The 21,205-nt window shown below is 39.1% G+C and overlaps 1 protein-coding gene across 1 annotated transcript in view; it reads right to left on the reverse strand.

Annotated features, from left to right (window-relative positions):
* Nucleotides 1-20,184, reverse strand: part of srm (spermidine synthase) — a 36,599-nt gene extending 16,415 nt beyond the window's left edge. Inside the window, exons 1-4 of the mRNA XM_059951706.1 lie at nt 19,910-20,184; nt 14,141-14,261; nt 4,387-4,479; nt 1,022-1,175 (exon numbers count right to left, since the gene is read on the reverse strand). Of these exons, the coding sequence (XP_059807689.1) occupies nt 1,022-1,175; nt 4,387-4,479; nt 14,141-14,261; nt 19,910-20,040 (499 nt within the window). The 5' untranslated portion in view covers nt 20,041-20,184. The remainder of the gene's footprint in view (nt 1-1,021; nt 1,176-4,386; nt 4,480-14,140; nt 14,262-19,909) is intronic.
* Nucleotides 20,185-21,205: the final 1,021 nt, after the last annotated feature.

Genomic DNA, 21,205 nt, shown 5'->3' on the forward strand with positions numbered 1-21,205 from the left:
AGACTGTAGAACAAATAAGATATGCATAGATTAAAAAGCTCATTAATTACAAGCATATTTCATATTTATACAGTTGACCTTGTGCCCCTTTCACCCACTTACTAATTTGGTAAGTATAAGTGGGACTTAATTAACAAGCTCTTGATGTGGAGAAATGGAAAATGGATTTATTCCCAGAATAGCTGAATTAAGGGAGCAATAACAGGTGCTAAACATTATGGACTTTAGCAATAAATCAGTAACCATCTAGCCTTCAAAGCTTACACAAAATGTAAGGCTTCCACTAATAAAAATCACTGAAGAAATTCAGGCTAATTTAGAAAAACTAGTACTCACTAAAGTCAGACCGCTTTGGTGAGCAGAAGTACATAGCTGCACTTGAATAAAGCTTCTTCTGCATTAATAACTCAATATTTTACTGAAATATTTACATATTAACAGAAGGGTTCTTTTTAGGCTAAAGGACTAGAAGGAGTCATTTTTGAATTAATATGTTAATATTTTAAAGATGATGGTGACTTAGAACCAGACAGTTCAATCAGCTAAGGACAAAATACATAAAGTGGCATCTTACATCCATCATAGTATGGATCAGTTTGTGGCAACAATTACAAGCAGTTTGCATGATAGACACCAATGACTGATGTAGGCTCATCCACTGGGTAATAGTAACTGCATTTTCAAATGTGTTGAGCTTTTTCTAAAATCCTCCATTTCAACTGAAGAATATTATTCTGACAGACATAAATTTATTTACTATATTCTGAACCTAGCTCTTCCAAATAATTTTTTGTCCAGAGACCAGAGAACTACAAATTGACCTTTCAATCAACAAGTTTATTAAGTTCCATTAAGGTCAGGAGATGCTGTCAAATATCAGGAAGATGTTATTCTCAAAATATTCACTCTTTAAACAAAAGTCTCAAGATTTGAGAATATTTCCACTTCTTCAGGAAAGCTGCTGGAATCCAGCAGCCATTCATCTTCACTCATTGCCAATTAGACTCTTCAGTATTCGTACCTACTGGATCTGAGGAATCAGTGATAATTACATCAAATGCATCCTGGTTCTCCTTCATGAACTCAAAGCCATCACCAACATGGAGTTTCAACTTTGGGCTCGAGAAACCCACAGCCATACCAGGAAGGTATTGTTTGGAAACCTTTATTACATCCTAAAGATTTAAAAACAAATTTCAGATAATGCAACTGTACCACAGTGTCACATGTTCACTTAATAAATAGTAAGCATAATAAATAGCAAACAGGGCATGGTCAGGAACAGTGGGTTACTTTTGGCTGTGGGAAAAGTTGGGATAATAATTTCATCAATAAAGATCTATTCATATCATGACCGAGTCAAAATGACTTTTAGATCAAGGAAAATCTGAAGTCAATTACAAATGCTTGAAAGGCATATAGCTCAATTCTTCTCACTAAAAACAACTAAAATTAATGCAAAAAATAGAAAATGGACAGCTTGGATAGAATTAAATATACTTATTATAAAATTAACTATCATAACCCTAAAATGAACCACTTCCAAACAGTTTAATTGATCACTGAATAATAGATTCTGTGCAGAAATATTTCTGTCACACCAGTTTGTAAAACAATTTCAGTATTACATAGAAATTATGCCCTGATATGCTTCACAATTTATTTAATAAAATTGATGCAGTTACTAGTAACAGAGATGTAGATCTGTACAGAGTACATGCCACATAGAAGACTGAGGAAAAGCATTTAATACAGTTAATCCAGCAACTTCCTTATCACACAATACAAATTACCAAACCAACAGGAAAATAGAAGTGTAAAATTAAAGAACTAGAAATGCTGGAAATCTAAATTAAAAAAAAACAAAATGCTGGAAATACTCATATGCTCCCACCAAAACGACTTCAAAGGTTAATTCTGTTACTCTTACAACATGTTGCCTAACCTGCTGAGTTCTTGCAGCATTTTCTATTTTTATATTAGGGAAAATAAAATACCTGTAGTACATTTCATAATATCTGAGAAGCTTCTTTATTATATTATAATCATTATCTCAAATAGAAATCTATGCATGCTAAATATCCCCCCCTTTGCCCCCACCAAAGCACAGGTTATGGAATCACAATCATTCAATACAGAATGCAGGAATTCAGCACATCAAACCCACGCCAGCTTTTCATTCAATCTCTGAACCATTTAAATAAACTGGTGTAGGGCAACCGTGAAAAATAAATTACTTAAATAATTTCTTCTTGAAATCACAATCACTTACACTTTCACAATCCTCAGGCAGTGAATTTTAGATGACATTTAATTTCTCTCTGGTTGTCTACAGGTTTTTTGGTTAAGCACTTTAATCTTCACCCCCTACAACTCACCTACCAATGTAAATAGCTTCCACTTAATTTTAATTATTTATCAAATCTCTTCTCAACTTTGACATTAGAACAATCCCATGTTTTCTAATTAACTTGGGGACTAAATCAAGGATCATTTTAAGACAGTCTTTTTTCCCAAGCTTCTACAAGATACTATATGCTTCCTGAAATAGAACATCAAAAATTGAGTACTTTAGTTGTTGCTTTACTAACTGTTTATGGAGATTCATAATAGCTTCTTGCTATCGTACTTAATGCATACTTACAAGCATCAGAAATCTAATGACTATAATTAACAGCTATTTCTCATTGCTGTAGAGTTATAGTCAAAGAGCACTACAGCACAGAAACAAGTCCTTTGGCCCATCCAGCCCACACCGGGAGCATAGCTCCCCACACGTCTCTCATTCATGTATCTATCCAAACTTCTTGTAATTGTTACAATTGAACCTGCATCAACCACTTCTGCTGACAGCTCACTCCACACTCACACCAAACTCAAGAGTTAAGAAACTCCCCCTCAGACTCTCCTGAAATATTTCACCTTTTGCCCTGTATCCATGACCTCTATGTTATAGTCTCAAACAAATGAGGGGCAAAATACCTCTATATGATTGCCACTCATTCTTCCACACTCCAGGTTAATTATTCCTTACAACATGATTGTCACATGTTGATTGTGATTAACTAATTGTGAGTAAATTCAGTGTGATAGCTAAGCAAATTACAAACTTGCATTAGATCCAGTGAAGCTTCTCAACATTTTGCAACGAGACAGGTAGGTTTTGATAGTTGATCAAAATAAATGATTTTCTTGAAATCAGATGTAATTTATATCTTCTCATAACAGCCTTTCTAACTGATTTGACCACCATCCACCCACACAAGGAATGATGGACAATAGAAAACTGACTGAACAACCAGTAGATTCTTGGGAATAAAAATCCAAAACACTGCACATATTGGAAACATAAAATAAAATCAGAAGAAGCTAGAAACATTTAAGTCAGGTAGGAACAGGTGAAAGAGGAACAAGAACAAGGAAAAGCTCTATGGGAATGCAACAGCTGTGAATGCTGCTTCACATGCCGAATTAGATCATTAATAGATTTTATTACCATAGTACTATAAGGCAATATTAATTCAAGTTCATTAACCTCATCTTCCCAATTTTCCTCACCTGTATAAGCAATATGACCTCTGCAATAAGACAGCCATATGATTCATTCTAAGTTCAGTTCAGCAGGAAACTCAGAGGAAATTGTCTAACTCAGTGGTAAAAACATAGAATTCAATACCACATAATAACTGGTGCAAATAGCATGATGGATAAACAAGTGAAGGAAGAGGCAGAAGAATAACATGTTAACAAGATTATGAAGCAACTTGGAGGCTTTTATAGGAGCATAAACACTGGCATGGATCAAATAATTAGCAATAGGTTGTATTGATGTCATTTCCATCCTAATGCAGCTGAAATCATTAAGCAACTTACATTTAAACTATCTAATGCCCCAGTTCCACTGCAAAAGCAAAAGTACTGATAATTTCACTTATGATTTTTTTTGCAAATTAACTCATACTGAGCAGTAATTATACACCCTAGTCTAATTTTCTGTACTCATCATAATGCCCCTGTATATTTCAAAATAATTTTTATTTCAGTTTTTAATCTTGTGCTCTAAAGTTTATAGTCATTTAGAGCACTTAAGGTTACAAATTCCTGTACGGCACATTATTTAAAAATTGCCTCCTAGTTTGCTGCTTGTATATATTCTTTAAATGAATCCACCGCTTAGCCAACTTGATGACATCAGCTGCTGGCCACCAAAGAATCTTTTGAACAGATGTCTCCCAGATAATAAAATTCCAGAAACTCTTGGCACAAAAACCACTGTATCTTTGTGGGGAGCATAAGTGAATGTAAATTCTGGACCAGTGTGCAATCCCCAAGTCCCATTAAAGATATTCAAAATGTAATCAACATGAAGGGACGTGTTCCCATTACCTCATCAATTTCACACTGTGCCACAGACTCCACGGTGGAATGCTTCACAACTTCTCGCAATACTCCACCATCACCACCACCAATTATCAGAACCTAAAATATATCAAGAGACAAACAATATTTACAAAATATTTTAATCACATTTAAGAATATACACCAAAAGGCAACTTCAGCAAATTGTGGGCATAACTTGCCTGAAACAGTGGCGAAGTGATGCTCTAATGAAGCAATCCCCACTCTAAGAACAATCGGAGTGCATAATTTGTGTTAACAGCTCAGTGAAATACTTGATAAGAATACTTCAACACCAGGACTTCAAACAATTAATTCCCTTTCAGGTACTTACATAAGATTCCATAAAACAATTCAAAATTCTCTTATCATCCCCCAATCTAAATCCATCCCTCAATCACCAGAAAAGATCGTTCATCTGACAATGCTATTTGTGTTGCTCTTGCTAAGTCATTAGCTTTGGTGGTTTCTTAAGTTATAATTGTAACTACAATTTGAAAGTATTACATTGAATAAAGAACATCTTACAGATGTCCACACCCCTCAAAATATTCTATAAATGTGCGTGCTCAGCCTGCTGTTGTTCATGCTACTAAAGCATGACTGCATTGCCAGATACAGTTGAAACCGAATCATTAAGTTCGCTGATGACACAATTCTGGTTGGCTTCATCAACAAGACAGCATACAGAGAGGTGATAGAGCAAATGATGGAATGGAAGAAGCACATCAACTTGAGTCTCAACATGGACATGAACGAAGAGCTGATTGGAAAGTGCAGGATGACCACTCCTCGCTGCACATAAAGGACTTCTCTACAAATAGAGTTAGAAGCACCAAGTTTCTGAGACTGCATATAACAGACAATCTCACCCGGTCCCTCAACGTCATCCTTTTGCCAAGATGGCACAGCAGTGTCTCCACTTCCTGAAGAGATTAAGTTGAGTGAGGCACAACCCTTCCCCCTCCACCCCTATTCTAATCAATTGTTACAGTGTCCTGACCAGCTGCATCACCATCTGGTACAGGAATTGCAAGGCATCCGAACACAATTCCCGAGAAAGTACAAGTTTACTTGTCATTCAACCTTACACAAATCCCCATAAATACAGCCAAACAACACAGCATTCTTCTGGGGCCAAGATACAAAACACGATACTAATAGTCATACTGCACATACAAGATAGCAGTAAAATCAGTTGCACAAAAAATATAACTCAAGACGCCTTAAATGGGGTGTAATTTGTTAAGTGTTCAGAGAAGTTACCTTAACCAATATGTTGAAGGCCCTAGGGAGAAGGCATATCTTGACCTACCCTTGGGAAAAGAGGCTGAAAGGAGGTGTCAGTGGCGGAGCATTTTAGGACAACTTATCTGAAGCCAAAAGACAACATTTTCCCCCACCTAGTTTATGAAATGAATTGCCAGAGGAATGGGTCATTGCAGGTACATTAACCATATAACAATTACAGCTTGGAAACAGGCCATCTTGGCCCTTCTAGTCCATGCTGAATGCTTACTCTCACCTAGTCCCACCTACCTGCACTCAGCCCATAATCCTCCATTCCTTTCCTGTCCATATACCTATCTAATTTTACTTTAAATGACAATACTGAACCTGCCTCTACCACTTCTACTGGAAGCTCGTTCCACACAGCTACCACTCTCTGAGTAAAGAAGTTCCCCCTCGTGTTACCCCTAAACTTTTGCCCCTTAAGACTTGGATGGGTATGTGGATAGGAAAGATTTGGAGGGATATGGGCCAAAAGGTTTGTTTCTGTGCTCTATGACTATCTTTAAGCTAAAGTACATCTTACATATTGCATAAAATGCATACTGTATAGGCAGTCAGAGAATCAACTGACAACTTTCATGTATTTACCATGCTCACTATATGCAATCAGTGAAAAACTATTTATTGTGTTGGCATTATTTTAAAAAGGCCACAGTTAAAGAAACTGCATCAAAAGCAGCATGAAATAAATTGGGCAATTGGAAAGGTAAAATGCAGTTAGAGGATTGGATCGCTATAGACACAATGGAAGATAACACACCAAACCAAATGTTCAATATTTTGGAATTCCAACAGTTCACTGCTCTACATAGACAAATTTCAACTGGTTTAGTGAATTTTGTATCTTTTCGAAACATCTAGTGAACATTTAGCAGTGTGGGTTGACTTGTTTTAAACTGCAAAATCATACAAGCAAGATCAATATTCAGGGTTAGTCTGTCTCAATTTAAGATTTAAATTTTGCCTCTTGCAACTACCCAGTAAGATAACAGCTGACCTTTTACCTCAGAATGACTTTATGAATACAATATCCCTTGATTCTCTTAATATCTAAAAATCTGAGTACCTACAGCCACGAGTATAGAATTTCAAAAACTACTGACCTTGAGGTGAAGAAATTTCTCCACACCCGCTCTGAGAATTGCCAATCTTTACTTTGACATCAGGTTTCTGGGCACCCCTATATGCAGTAATACCACTGCTTCGTCTCTACCAAGTTTTGTTCTGACTTTGTATGCTTCAATGCAATCACTTTTTATTTTTCTAAATTCTGATATTTATAGACTCCATATGACAAGGTTCCATTGTTACGTACTCGTGACACATGACAGTGGTACCCTTGTCACGTGACTGGGGTTGAAGCTTTACTGGACTTGAGGTGATGGTCTTGTGATGGTGGAGTGACATCATTTTCCCGCCAGTAGAGATCATGTGACAGTTTTTTTTCAGGTTATAAAAGGAAAACCCCACCCTGTGAGGAGGGGCAGTTCGTGGCTGGATTTGCCAAGTTGACTTCATGCCACTGCGTGATTTAATGTGATGACGCAGTTTAGTTGAAAGATTAAGTTTTATCTAATGCCTAAAGTTTAAAAGGTCATTGCCAGCAGGTTCTTTACGATTCTGCTAGTTCAAGAAATCAGTGGAGAGTGAAGATCAAAGTTCGGGAGTTAAAGATCGAGGAGAATTGATTTCTATGGTGAAACGGGTGGACCTTTGTTTGATCCTTATTTGGAAGGATTTCGTTGACTATTCTCACGTTAATCCCTGGGTTTACCAGAAAGGATTGAGGATAGTGAGGAAGGAAAGGTCAGTGCCTTTAAGCCGTTTCGTTTCGTAAATTCTTCGTGGGAAGTTTGAAGTCGGGGATCAAAGCAAGCGACGTGAAAGAGAATTTAAATCGTCTTATAAAGTCTCTCCTTTTAAATGGACTGTGAGCATATCGAACTTTTGGCAATACCACTTTAAAGAACTGTTTTTGCAATATCGCTTTAAGAACTGTTTGGGCTGCCGCACAGCAGCTGTTTCCGGTTACGTTAGTGTTTGTTTACTTTTGGGGGGTTTGTTTTCTGTGTTTAATATACGTGTTGTTTGTAAAAAAAACCCTTGCCGAACTCATATTTATTGTTGCCTGAATACGTAACATAAATATGGGGGCTGCGTCCGGATTGGATCGTTTGAGTTTAAATGCTTGCTAACTTTTGAATCGGTGTTTTGGAAAAGGAGAATACTCGGTTCTTTTGTGTGATTGGCTTGTGAGTGGTATTCGGCAACAATGAATATTGATAAGATTCTAGCTTTGCCAGATGCGGAGTTGTTGGCGAAGGCGAAAAAAACTGAGGTGTTTGAGATAGCTGGTAGATTGCAACTTAAAGGTATTTTGCAGACCACATCTAAGGCTGTGATACAGAGGAAAATCGCGTCACACTATGTGGATTCGGGTGTTTTTGATGATTCGGTTTTAGAGTCGTTTCCAATAAGTAATCTGGAGATGCAGTTGCAAATCGAACAAATGAGGTTGGAACAAAGTAAAGCTGATTTGGAGCATTGTAAATTGGAGATGGATCAAAAGAAGAGGGATTTTGACTATGCAATGGAGGAATTAAGGTCTGGGAATCAAGTCTTCCGGTTCAAGAAAACCGTTTGTTGCTAGTCAAGAAATTAAATTGGTCCCTCCATTTAGTGAAACAGAAGTGGAAAGATATTTTCAACATTTTGAAACTATTGTTCGGATGTCAGAGTGGCCGAAAGATAAATGGTCAGTGTTGTTACAGAGTGTAATTAAAGGTAAAGCACAACAAGTTTACACAGCTTTAACTGCTGCGCAAGCACTTGATTATGATATTGTGAAGAGGCATATTCTAAACGCATACGAATTAGTCCCAGAAGCTCATAGGGAAAGATTCAGATATTTGTAAAAGTCTGTGGAAAAAACTTATGTGGAATTTGCCTATGATAAAGCAATGTGTTTTGAGAGATGGGTTTCTTCTAAAAATGTAAATGGGGACTATGATACATTGAGAGAGCTGATTTTAATGGAGGAATTTAAAAGAAGCATTCCTGTTGAAGTAAGGACCTACTTAAATGAGAGGGATACTGATAAATTGCAGGACTGTGCTAGGTTAGCTGATGAGTATGTTTTAATCCATAAGAATAAATTTCCTCAGGGCAGAAATTTTAAGAGGCAAAATAACATGGAGACTCAAGGTAAATCAGAAATTAAATCAGAGGTTAATGAGAAAGGAAAGCCTGTGAAGGAAAGACAGTTTGGTCTTATTTGTAACTATTGTAAGAAGCCTGGCCATGTAATAGCTAATTGTTTCAAATTGAAAAAGAAAGAGAAGGAAGCAGTTCCAGATGCTTGTGTGCAACATACTGAAGCACCTGTAAAGTTACAGGGTTTGATAAACACAAATGAGGCTTTGTTAGAGTCTGCCCAAGTTAGAAAGGGATATGATCATTTTATAACTGAAGGGTTTGTATCCTTGAAAGAAAGATCTGCTCTGGTGCCAATAAAAATCTTTAGGGATACTGGTGCTTCTCAATCACTGATGTTAGACAGTGTGTTGAAGTTTAATGAAGAGTCTGGTACTGGTGAGGTAAATTACATCAGAGGTGTTGGGAGTGATTTTATGCCTGTACATTTACATAAAGTAAATTTAAAGTCAGGGTTAGTTACAGGATTTGTTAAAGTAGGATTACAGCATAGCTTACCTGTGAAGGATATTTCTTTATTGTTAGGTAATGACTTGGCAGGTGGACAAGTTTTTCCTGAAGTGCATTTGACAATGGAGTCAGAGGAACCAGAGTTGAATTCTAACACAGATTCTTCCTGTGTTGTAACTAGAGCTATGGCTAAAAAGGTTGATGCGCAGAATGAGGTAGTTACTCAGGACTGTTCAACTCAGGATTCGAGTTTTGAGGATGTGTCAGAGACTTTCTTATCTTCGTTGTTTGAACAAGATTCTTGGAGTAAGTCTGACTATAAAGATTTATCTCTGTCTCGGAAGGAGATGATAGCAGAGCAGAATAGAGAATCTGAGATTATAAAATTAAGAGAGCAAGCTTTACTAGGTAGTGAAATTGAGAAGGTGCCAGTAGGATATTACTTGGAAAAAGGAGTGTTGATGAGGAAGTGGAGATCGCCTACAATTCCTGCAAGTGAGGATTGGAATGTTGTTTACCAGGTAGTTGTCCCGAAAGTTTATCGAAATGAGATTTTGACTTTAGCTCATAGTGTGCCTTTAGGTGGACATCAAGGGGTAAGGAAAACCGTGGACAAGATTTTAAAACATTTTTACTGGCCTGGTCTAAGAAAAGATGTGGCGATGTTTTGTAAAACGTGCCATACTTGTCAAATTGTGGGTAAACCAAATCAGGTTACACCAGTAGCTCCATTACAACCTATCCCAGCATTTGGTGAACCATTTTCTAAAGTTATTGTAGATTGTGTTGGTCCATTACCAAAGACAAAAACTGGTTATCTATATTTGTTGACTATCATGTGTACTTCGTCTAGGTTTCCAGAGGCAGTACCACTTAGGAATATAAAAGCTAAAATGTGACAAAGGCCCTTATAAATTTTTTTGACTATTTTGGATTACCTAAGGAGATACAAACTGATCAAGGCAGTAATTTTATGTCTGGATTGTTTCAACAGATAGTTTATAAATTGGGAGCTAAGCAAATCACTTCGTCTGCATACCATCCAGAATCGCAGGGTGCCTTGGAGAGGTTTCATTCTACCCTCAAGAATATGATTAGGACATTTTGTGTGGAAAATGAAAGTGACTGGAATGAGGGTATAAACTTACTTTTATTTGCAGTAAGGGAATCGGTACAAGAATCTTTAGGTTTTAGTCCATTTGAACTTGTGTTTGGGCATAGAGTTAGAGGACCTTCAGCTTTATTGAAAGAACAGTGGATTAGTAAGGAAGTACACACTAATTTGTTGGACTATGTTTTGAAATTTAAGGATAGGTTACATAAAGCTTGTAGCTTAGCTAAGGAAAATTTAAAGTTGGCTCAGGAGAAAATGAAGACTTGGTATGATAAAGAAGCTAGGATGAGGATGTTTAAGCCTGGAGATAAGGTGTTGGTTCTTTTCCCAGTGCAGACAAATCCTTTACAAGCTAGATTTCATGGTCCTTATGAAATTGTGTCTAAAATCAATGATGTGCATTACGTGATAAAAACTCCAGATCGTAGAAGGTCAACACAACTTTGCCATATAAATATGATAAAACCACATTTTAAGAAACAATCTGATACTGTGACTGTTGTGGTTACTGAGAATGAGTTTGATTTAACTAGGAACATGATAGATGATTCATCTGACTTTCATTCTAAATCCAACATTGTTTCTGTTAGGTTACCAAATTCAACCATTCTGGAAAATATTGATGAGAAATTAGCACATTTACAGCTAGAGCAGAAACAACAGATGAAGGAGTTAATTTTTAAATATAAGGAGTTGTTTCCAGATGTTCCGAGAAGGACTACTATAGCTTCACATGATGTAGATGTTGGAGATGCCAAACCTATCAAACAACATCCATATAGGATGAACATAGAAAAATGTGAACTTGCTGAGAAAGAAATTGAATATATGTTAGAGAATAATATTATTAGACATTCGAACTCGAATTGGAGTTCGCCATGTGTTATGGTGCCAAAACCAGATGGTACTATTAGGTTTAGTACGGATTATAGGAAGGTGAATGCTGTAACAAAAACAGATGCATATCCAATTCCTAGAGTAGATGATTGTGTAGATAAAGTTGGAAAAGCAAAGTCCCTTACAAAAATTGATTTATTGAAAGGGTATTGGTGTGTTCCATTAACGGACAGACGTAGAGAGATTTCAGCATTTGTAACTCCATCTGGGTTATATGAGTATAATGTTCTTCCATTTGGGATGAATAATGCCCCAGGTACTTTCCAGAGGATGATTAACTCTGTGATTCAGGGATTGAAAGATACTGTTGCTTATATTGATGATTTAGTGACAGGAAATGATACTTGGGAAGCACACATTATTGCGATGGAGAAATTATTTGAAAGGCTTTCAAAAGCTAACTTAACTATTAATTTAGCTAAGAGTGAATTTGGACATGCCACTGTGACTTACCTTGGTTATGTTGTGGGTAGCTCCTGTTCAGGCAAAAGTTCAGGCAATTTTAGAGATTCCGACTCCAACGGGGAAAAAAACTCTCAGAAGGTTTTTGGGAATGGTAGGATATTATTGAAAATTTTGTAAGAATTTTGCTGATGTTGCCCTTCCCTTAACTAACCTTCTGCAGAAGAATGAGAAGTTTGTGTGGACAGTGCCTTGTCAAGAAGCATTTGAAAAATTGAAAACAAACTGTGCTTAAGGTACCTGACTTTGAAAAACCTTTTTCATTGGCTGTGGATGCTAGTGATGAGGCTGCAGGAGCAGTATTAATGCAAAGGAATGAGGGTGATGAGGTTGATCATCCAGTAGCTTACTTTTCTAAGAAATTTAATAAGCATCAAAGAAACTATTCGACAATAGAGAAAGAATTGTTATCTCTTGTTTTAGCTTTGGAATATTTTGAAGTATATGTTGGTACAACTCAAAAACCACTTATTGTTTACACTGATCATAATCCGTTAGTTTTTCTGAGTAAGATGAAAAACAAAAACAGAAGATTATTAAATTGGAGTTTGATGTTACAAGAGTACAATATTGTGATAACTCATATTAAAGGTAAAGATAATGTGGTTGCTGATTGTCTATCTCGATGTTGAATGTACACTGTAATTTTTTTTTGGAGTGGTTTTTTTTCAATTGTAACACTCCTGCTGTATTGTGAGTTATAAGCTGTTATATGATGGTATTGTATATTGTGTATGTTATAAAATTGTTTTTCTTGTAAGCAATTGTTAAAAATTTTTGTTCTTGTCAGACCAAAAATGTTTTTTTTTGGAGGGAGGTGTTACGTACTCGTGACACATGACAGTGGTACCCTTGTCATGTGACTGGGGTTGAAGCTGTACTGGACTTGATGTGATGGTCTTGTGATGGTGGAGTGACGTCATTTTCCCGCCAGTAGAGATCATGTGACAGGTTTTTTTTTCAGGTTATAAAAGGAAGACCCCACCCTGTGAGGAGGGGCAGTTCGTGGCTGGATTTGCCAAGTTGACTTCATGCCACTGCGTGATTTAATGTGATGACGCAGTTTAGTTGAAAGATGAAGTTTTATCTAATGCCTAAAGTTTAAAAGGTCATTGCCAGCAGGTTCTTTACGATTCTGCTAGTTCGAGAAATCAGTGGAGAGTGAAGATCGAAGTTCGGGAGTTAAAGATCGAGGAGAATCAATTTCTACGGTGAAACAGGTGGACCTTTGTTTGATTCTTACTTGGAAGGATTTCGTTGACTATTCTCGCGTTAATCCCTGGGTTTACCAGAAAGGATTGAGGATAGTGAGGAAGGAAAGGTCAGTGCCTTTAAGCCGTTTCATTTCGTAAATTCTTCGTGGGAAGTTCGACGTCGGGGATCGAAGCAAGCGACGTGAAAGAGAATTTAAATCGTCTTATAAAGTCTCTCCTTTTAAATGGACTGTGAGCATATCGAACTTTTGGCAATACCACTTTAAAGAACTGTTTTTGCAATATCGCTTTAAGAACTGTTTGGGCTGCCGCACAGCAGCTGTTTCCGGTTACGTTAGTGTTTGTTTACTTTTGGGGGGGTTTGTTTTCTGTGTTTAATAAACGTGTTGTTTGTAAAAAAAAAAACCCTTGCCGAACTCATATATTTACTGTTGCCTGAATATGTAACACCATGTATTGCCATGTGAAAAAGGATCTAGTGCAATGTGGGTGCAACAGGTCTTGCATACTGCATACTCCATTAAGACAGTTGGTAAATGTGGTGTTTCCTTTTAGGTCACCATCAGCAAATGATATGTAAAATTTTTTGGCATTAATATTTTCCCACTTTATTTTACTAATGGGGAATTTTTTACTTAATTATCTTCCACGTGCACTTTAAGGAATGTTTTCTGAAAGTCATGATATCCAACATCTAATGATTTCCCTTTATCAGGCTACGTACAACTTCAAAAACAACCAAAGTTGACAGACACAATTACCCTTTCAAAAATTGATATCAGCCATCTTGTTCCCCCTCGTGTGCCCTGTTACCTTATCCATAATATATTAGCTTTTTCAACCAGAGTTTTCTGGTTAATTGATCCAAGGTTCAATATTTTATTTTCTATCATTTCTTAAATAGCAGATTTATACTCACCACTTTCCAAACTGTGAAAACTGTTCAAGAAACAATGGAATTTTCTTGGGGCAGGCCATCACATCTTAGCAACTTACTGTTCTCCAATTCCCCCAGTACGTTCTTTAAAGTCAATGTCAAATTTAGGAGACGTTTTCATTACCCAAAGCTTTTGACAAGTAAAAAGCGTATTAACTTTACCTTTTTCGGATTAGGATGGCTGCACAAGGTTAAATTTGCAATCATTTCTTGGTACGCAAACTCATCCCTTTCGGTGCACTGTATCACACCATCCAGCACCAACACATTACCATAGCTTTTGCTGCATAGAAGAAAAGCAATATTTTAATTATCAATTTTAAGAGAATACTACAGACTTTAATCTAATTGTGTGCAGTAAGCATAGAGTTTCTTTCACAGGAGATTCGACTGGGAGAAGTGCTCAGATGCAGTAGCTTGTCTGGGATAAAAGGCAGCGGCCATAGGAGTAGCACAAGTCAGAGTAGTAGGGCTTTGGCTCATCTGGGCTTCAGTGAGGTAAGGAGGTAAGTTACTTTCATATCTCTTTTTTCCTTTAATAGTGGGTATGACTGCAAGGCAGGTTTCTTGTTCTGTGTCAGATGTGGGATATCCATGACTTCCAGACTCTCTGATGGCATCATCTGTGCCAAGTGAATCGAGCTGCAGCTCCTTAGAGACTGAGTCAGGGCTGCAGCTCAGTGATCTTTGGCTTGTTAGGGATAGATAGGAGCTACAGGCAGGTGGTCACATCAGGGCCACAGGAGACAGGTAAGTGTGTGACTGTCAGGAGAGGGAAAAAGAGCGTCAGGTAGTGGAGAGCACCCCGTGGCCGTTCACTTTAACAACGAATACTCCTCCAATTTGAGCACCGTTGGGGGGAGAGGGGGAACCTACTCAGGAGAAGCAACTATGGCTGTGCATCTGGCACTGTGGCTCAGAAGGGGATGTTATAGTTAGAGGTACAGATGGATGATTCTGTGGGCACGAGAAAGAAAAACGGATGGTAGTTTGCCTCCCAGGTGCCAGGGGTTGTGATGTTTCTGAATGCTTCCACAATATCCTGCAATTGGAGGCTGAGCGCAGCCAGAGGGTGTTGTACCAACGACATAGTTAGAAAAAGGAGGAGGCCCTGAAAGCAGAATAGAGGGAGTAGGAATTGAAGCTGCTAAGCAGGACCTCAAAGGTAGTAATCCTGCCTGTACCACGCAACAGCAAGCACAGGTAGAGAATAATATGGAATAAAGTGGCAGATAAAGGTGTGGCTGAAGGATTAATGCTGTGGGCAAGGATTCAGATTTCTGGATCATTGTGGCCTGTACAAAAAGGACGGGTTGCACTCCAATCCGAGAGGGACCAATATCCTGGCAGAGAGGTTTGCCAGTGCTATTAGATTTGCAGGAGGGTGGGAACTGAACTGAAGAGGCAGAGGATGGGGCAGTTGGCACACATGTAGAGACAGCTTGTAGGGATTTTGAGAGGATGGATAAGCAGATGATAGAGCAAAGATGCACTCAGCCTGATGGTTTGAGATCAAGCAGTATCATAAACAAGGCAGATGAACTTACAGCGTGGATCAAAACATGGAACTATGATGCAGTGTCCACTGCAGCGACTTGAATGACTCAAGGGCATGAATGACTGTTAGACATTTTAAAAAGGACAGGCAGGGAGGCAAAAGAGGTGGAGGTGTGGCATTGCTAATCAGCAACTCTCTTACCAGATATATGTAATGCCCTGGTTCACATCTTTACTGTTATGCTGTAGGTTTCATTTAGCAGCTCTGTTCTGCTTTCAGCCTTTTAACATCGTAAACCAGCAAATTGTTTGTTATGTCTTCCTGCTCAGTGGGAAAATAGAGACACCTCTCTCTCCCTTATTAGGGAGAGAGTGAACCTGTGGTATGTCAAATACTAGGTGCCGGTGCTTTTCATTTGCTTGTGGAGGAAGGGAGGGGAATGTTGCTTGTTGCCGCTAATGCACAGAGGGAGGGGAACTGGGGGGGATCTTTGGGGTTCTAACATTTAATTGTTCATTCTTTGGGGCATTCCTCTGTTTTCGTGGATGGTTGTGAAGAAAAAGCATTTCAGGATGTATATTGTATACATTTCTCTGACAGTAAATTGTACCTTTGAACCTTTAAATGCAATTCCTTTAATCATATGCAGTGCCCTGTTATTTCGTGATACTAATTTGTAACAGGATAGCAAATTACACAGTATCCACACAAACCGGGGTTTGGGGTGAGACGAGCGGGCTCAGTCTCATGAGTTTGGTGGGACTTGAGAGCGTCTTCCCTAGATTTACGCAGCCAAGGAAACCAGGGTGTTCCATACACTACTGTGTTTGTATTTGTTTCATTTGTCCTGCATCGTACACAACCTCTTCAAAGATATTTCTGCTCCTTTCATCACACCCTCAAAGCCACCCTTCTCTTTTCTCTACCCCATCTAAAACCCTACAATCAAAATGTTGGGTGTTGCTTCTGCTCCTCTTATAATAGCTTTGCATGTTAATTGCCTCCTCACCCTTCCCTCAAATCAGCACAAGGTTTGTTGCAGGAAAGAAAGACTGTACTAAACAATTGTCAGTAAAAATCTATTCTTTAATGTACTGTGAATACTGCTTGAACTGGCAAATAAACAGTCATGGAATATTTCTGCTGATTCAGCTATAATCTGTGACAGAGAACGAATTAGCATGCCATGTACAGGAAGAACTCAGTGGAAAGAGAAAAACAAGATAATTAATACCACAAATCAAACATTAATAAATACATGCATTATTCAAATTGAACTCATCAGCACAAAATCTGAAGAAATCTGTCTCTTAAGCTTATTTACTCTGTTCCTGATGCTGGGTCAACATGAAGGACAGAATACAATAGGCCACACATTTTCATTAAAAATTCTTAATTTTTGGAGATAACGTATGCCTCCAGTGAAGTCTGGGAACTTTCTCAAAAGTGCACTTCCATCTACTTCTGAGCTTCTTGTATACTTATATTGATGTTCATTTAAGTGAATGAACTACCAGAGTCATTAACATTTGAGCTTCATATTGATTGGTCTATACTCTAGAGAATAAACAGGCCAACAAGTTGAAATGGTTTGAACGATCAGTAGGACAGACAGATTACAAACCGGGTGCACAGTCAAGAAACCCAGGTTCTGTCACTGTTGTTTCAAATAATATTATAGATGGGACAACACTGAAGGAAGAACACATGGTTTGATCAAGCTATAATTTAAGATGTGCGCAAGATGTGGGACACACACACATCTCTACTCCCCAGCATGTGCCACAACTAATTGCAAAACCGAATGCAAGTGCATAGACAAATTGGGAAGCTAATACTTGTCATCTGCACTGTATCACATCGGAGCTCATTCACATCAGCAGCAATAAACAATGGTAAGCCACTGGTTAAAGTAAAATATTTTGGCAAAATTGTTTGGAATCAAATCTGTTTCAGTACATGTCCATAGTCTAGATGATCTCTCCAAAATGGATTTCAAAGTCTTAAGTAACTTCCATAATAATGACAATTGCTTATTTTCCCATCCTAATACAGTTTCCCTGCAGCAATGGTGCTGGGTGCCGATGTGTTGCCAGTAACTGAGAGTATACTCCAGTTTCCTCCCATATTCTAAAGATGCAGGGATGGTAGGTTGATTTGCCATCATAAACTGCCACTGCCCCTGTAGCTGAGTGGTAGAATCTGTGGGAAATTAATGGGAAGAATTTTTTAAAATGGGATTTATGTAAGATTGGTGTAAATGGCACTTGACGAGAAGAAAGGCCAACTCCATTAAGACAGAACTTCCTTCATTGGACCCATGAAGGGCAGAGAAAACATGGGACAAAAAAAACAGTTTGGTGCAGTACAAAGAGGCAGAAATGAGGACCCTCATTGCTACCCAAAATACCAGTCACATAACAGGAGTAAATAATTAAGTAACTGGGTGTTGGCGGCTGGCACAGTCACAATTGGTCTTGTTTCTGTGCTGCATGGGTGCAAGATTTTTTTCTATAAAATGTTCCAATCAATGCTGTTCTTAAAAAATCTCATTCAGTCGCTCTCAGTTGGCTACTTTGGATTAAATGCATAATAGCTGATAAACTGAATGGGTACGGAGTGATGACAAATCATAAATGTAATAAACTTTGAGAAGGATCTCATTTCAGCACTGACTTATGTAGGCTGACATACAACAGCTAAAGTGGGTGGAAAAACTCCAGTTCTAAAATGATTCCAGGAAATTAAAATTTTGTGTTGTTGTTGCCAGGACATTAAAATCTGGGTGCACGTATACAAGCTCTTGAAAAGTAGTGCAACAAACCAAGATCGCCCCTTAAAAGCCAAAGATTGGTGGTTTAAGTGAGGACAATGGCAAGGCAGCTACACTAAACGCTTATTAAAATATCGGTTATGCCTCAGCTGGAGTAATACAAATCAAAGCTTTAAAGGGAGTGTCGACATTTACAAGATTAGACTTCAACATTAAAACAGCACCACTGCATGAAATGCAGGAAAGCTGGAGTTCTTAGACAAAAATTAAAGAGATTTGTTAAGGCTATATAATGATGAAGGCCTATAAAATAAATAGAATAAACAGTTTCAAATTACACAACAGAACACAAATGTAATGTAAATAGAAAAACTAACAGTGAGGAATCTAACAGATTTTAAAAAATTACTGCTAGATATCATTTTTCACTACGCTTTGAGATGAAGAGATGCAATAACTTCTGAAAAGAGCTAGCTGTATGTTTAAAGGTCAAATTTCCTGGACCACAGAGAAAGAGTTGGGAATTGGAATCAATTGGATAAAGGAATTGTTGGCTTTGTGGCCAAGTTTGCAAACAATACAAAGTGAGGTGGAGGAGCAGGTAGTGTTGAGGAAGCAGAGGCACTACAGAAGGACTCGAGACAGATTAGGAAATGGGCAAAGAAGTGGCTGATGGAATACAGTGTCAGGAAGTGTATGGTCATGCACTTTGATAGGTCATAAAATCGGACTATTTTCTCTATTGAGAGAAAATTCAAAAACCTGAGGTGCAAAGGGTCTTGGGAGTCCTTATGCAGGATTCCCAAAAGATTAATTTGCAGGTTGAGTCATTGGTAAGGAAGGTAAATGCAACATTAGCATTTATTTCTCAAGGGCTAGAATATATAAGCAAGGATGTATTATTCCAGCTTTATCAGGCACTGATGAGGCCACAAGTATTGTGAGCAGTTTTGGGGCTCTATCTAAAAAAGGATGTGCTGACATTTGAGAGGGTTCAGAAGAGGTTCATGACAATGAGATTCAATGTACACAGAATTGTTTCATGCTGAAAATTATTATAAAAATTACCTGCAGGGTACATGCAATGCAAATGGATTTTCTGTATAGAATTGGCATCCTCAAGGTATCTCTCTATAAAGAGCCAAAATACTGTGCTTCCGACCCAAACATTTCAGATTTAAACCCACGCCTACCCTCCACCGTTAATAACTGCCTCCCTTTTAACTTCCAGTCATAACTTTATTTCACTGATTTCAACCTCTCTGACAAGCCAATGCAACCACTGGTTACAGAGGTCTAGGCCTTTGACCCTAGAACCAACCCCGAGACCCACTAAGAAATACCTTCCTGACGCTACTTCATTGACCAAGCTTTCTCAGCTAGCCCAAACAGGGGTTCCGAGGCAGATTATACTCGATCACCTCGGGACGTCTCTGCCACGTCAATGGCGCTACACAAAAGCAGATGCGACTGAATGCTCTGGGCACGTTAGTAAGGTTGGGATTTCCCCTACACGGGTGGTCGGGTGTCAGCTTCGACCGGGCCTAACCTGCACTGATTCTACTACAACCGCTCACAAGGACATTTCACTCCCTTCCTATTTACAAATGACTCATTACCCGCTGTAATCTTCCCAAAAAAACGGCTGGAATTTTCTGACCTTTTGAAGACGACCACGTCCTGAAAGGAAGATTTCTGATGGTAGAGGATCTCTTCCACTTCCAGCGACATGGCTTGGCCCGGCCACAGTGTGGAGGTCTCAGTGAACCAGCCGCTCTTTATGATGTCCATTGCCGGATGCCGGTGCGCTCGGTGTCAGCCGGAGCTGCTCGGGTCTCCCTTGATGCCCAGGGGCCGACCGACCGACCGACCGACCGGCCGCCCGCCCGGCTCTGGTTGCCTGTGGTGGAGGCACAGACGCCCGGCCGCCCGCCCGCCCGCTCCACGATGAGCCAGAAGACCACACGCGCCGGGCCGCTCGGCTTTATGGAAGGCCGGCGCCAGACTGACTGCGGCGCCGGCCAATCCGCCGTCGGCCCCGCCCACGTCTGCGATCGGGATTGGTTGGGGAGGAGGGGCGGTAGGCGAGCGGAGGGATGGGAGCCCGGGCAGAGCTGACAGCCGGCGAGAGATGATAGAGCAAGTGGTTGGGGCAAGATCAGTCGGGGGTTGGAGAGAGGGGCACTTAGAGCATATAAAAAAAACGAGAGGACATCCGAAGGAGTCCATAAAAAGGATCAGAGGGGATTTTTATTTTACACAGGGAGCCAGCAGCCAGAGAAGTCAGATACAGCTCCTGTGTTTGAGACACTTAGACACACTGCGATTTGTAATTCAGCAGGTCAAACAGTATCAATGGAAGGAAATTCTCGACGTGAAATTTAGTAACTTTACGGCAGCAGTACAATGAAATACATGATATAGAAAAAAATGAGTTATATATATTTATTTGTCTATTAAATGGGAAGTTAAAATAAGCAGTGCAAATAACAGAAAAATAGAGGTAGTGTTTGGATGGGTTCAATGTTCATTTAGAAATCAGATGTCAGAGAGGAAGATGTTCCCGAATCGCTGAGTGAGTGCCTTCAGGATTCTGTACCTCCTTCTCGATGGTTACAGCGTGAATAGGGCATGTCCTAGGTGGTGGGGATCCTTAATGATGGACGCTGCCTTCCTAAGGCACCGTTCCTTCAAAATATCTTGGATGCTACGGAGACTGATAGACCTGACGAATTTTACCAGTTCCTGTAATTTATTTCGATCTTGTGCCTCCCCCTCCCCATACCAGATGTGATGCAGCCACAGAACGCTCCCCACGATATATTTGTAGAAGTTTTCAGTGTTTTATGTGATTTCAGACGGTCTCAGCGGCTCCACAGTGGAGAGAGTGGAAAACATCAAGTTCCTTGGGGTGCAGATCTCAGACAATCTCACCTGGTCCAGGAACACCACTGGG

This window comes from Hypanus sabinus, chromosome 27 (assembly GCF_030144855.1).
Source record: "Hypanus sabinus isolate sHypSab1 chromosome 27, sHypSab1.hap1, whole genome shotgun sequence".
NCBI classification, from domain to species: domain Eukaryota; kingdom Metazoa; phylum Chordata; class Chondrichthyes; order Myliobatiformes; family Dasyatidae; genus Hypanus; species Hypanus sabinus.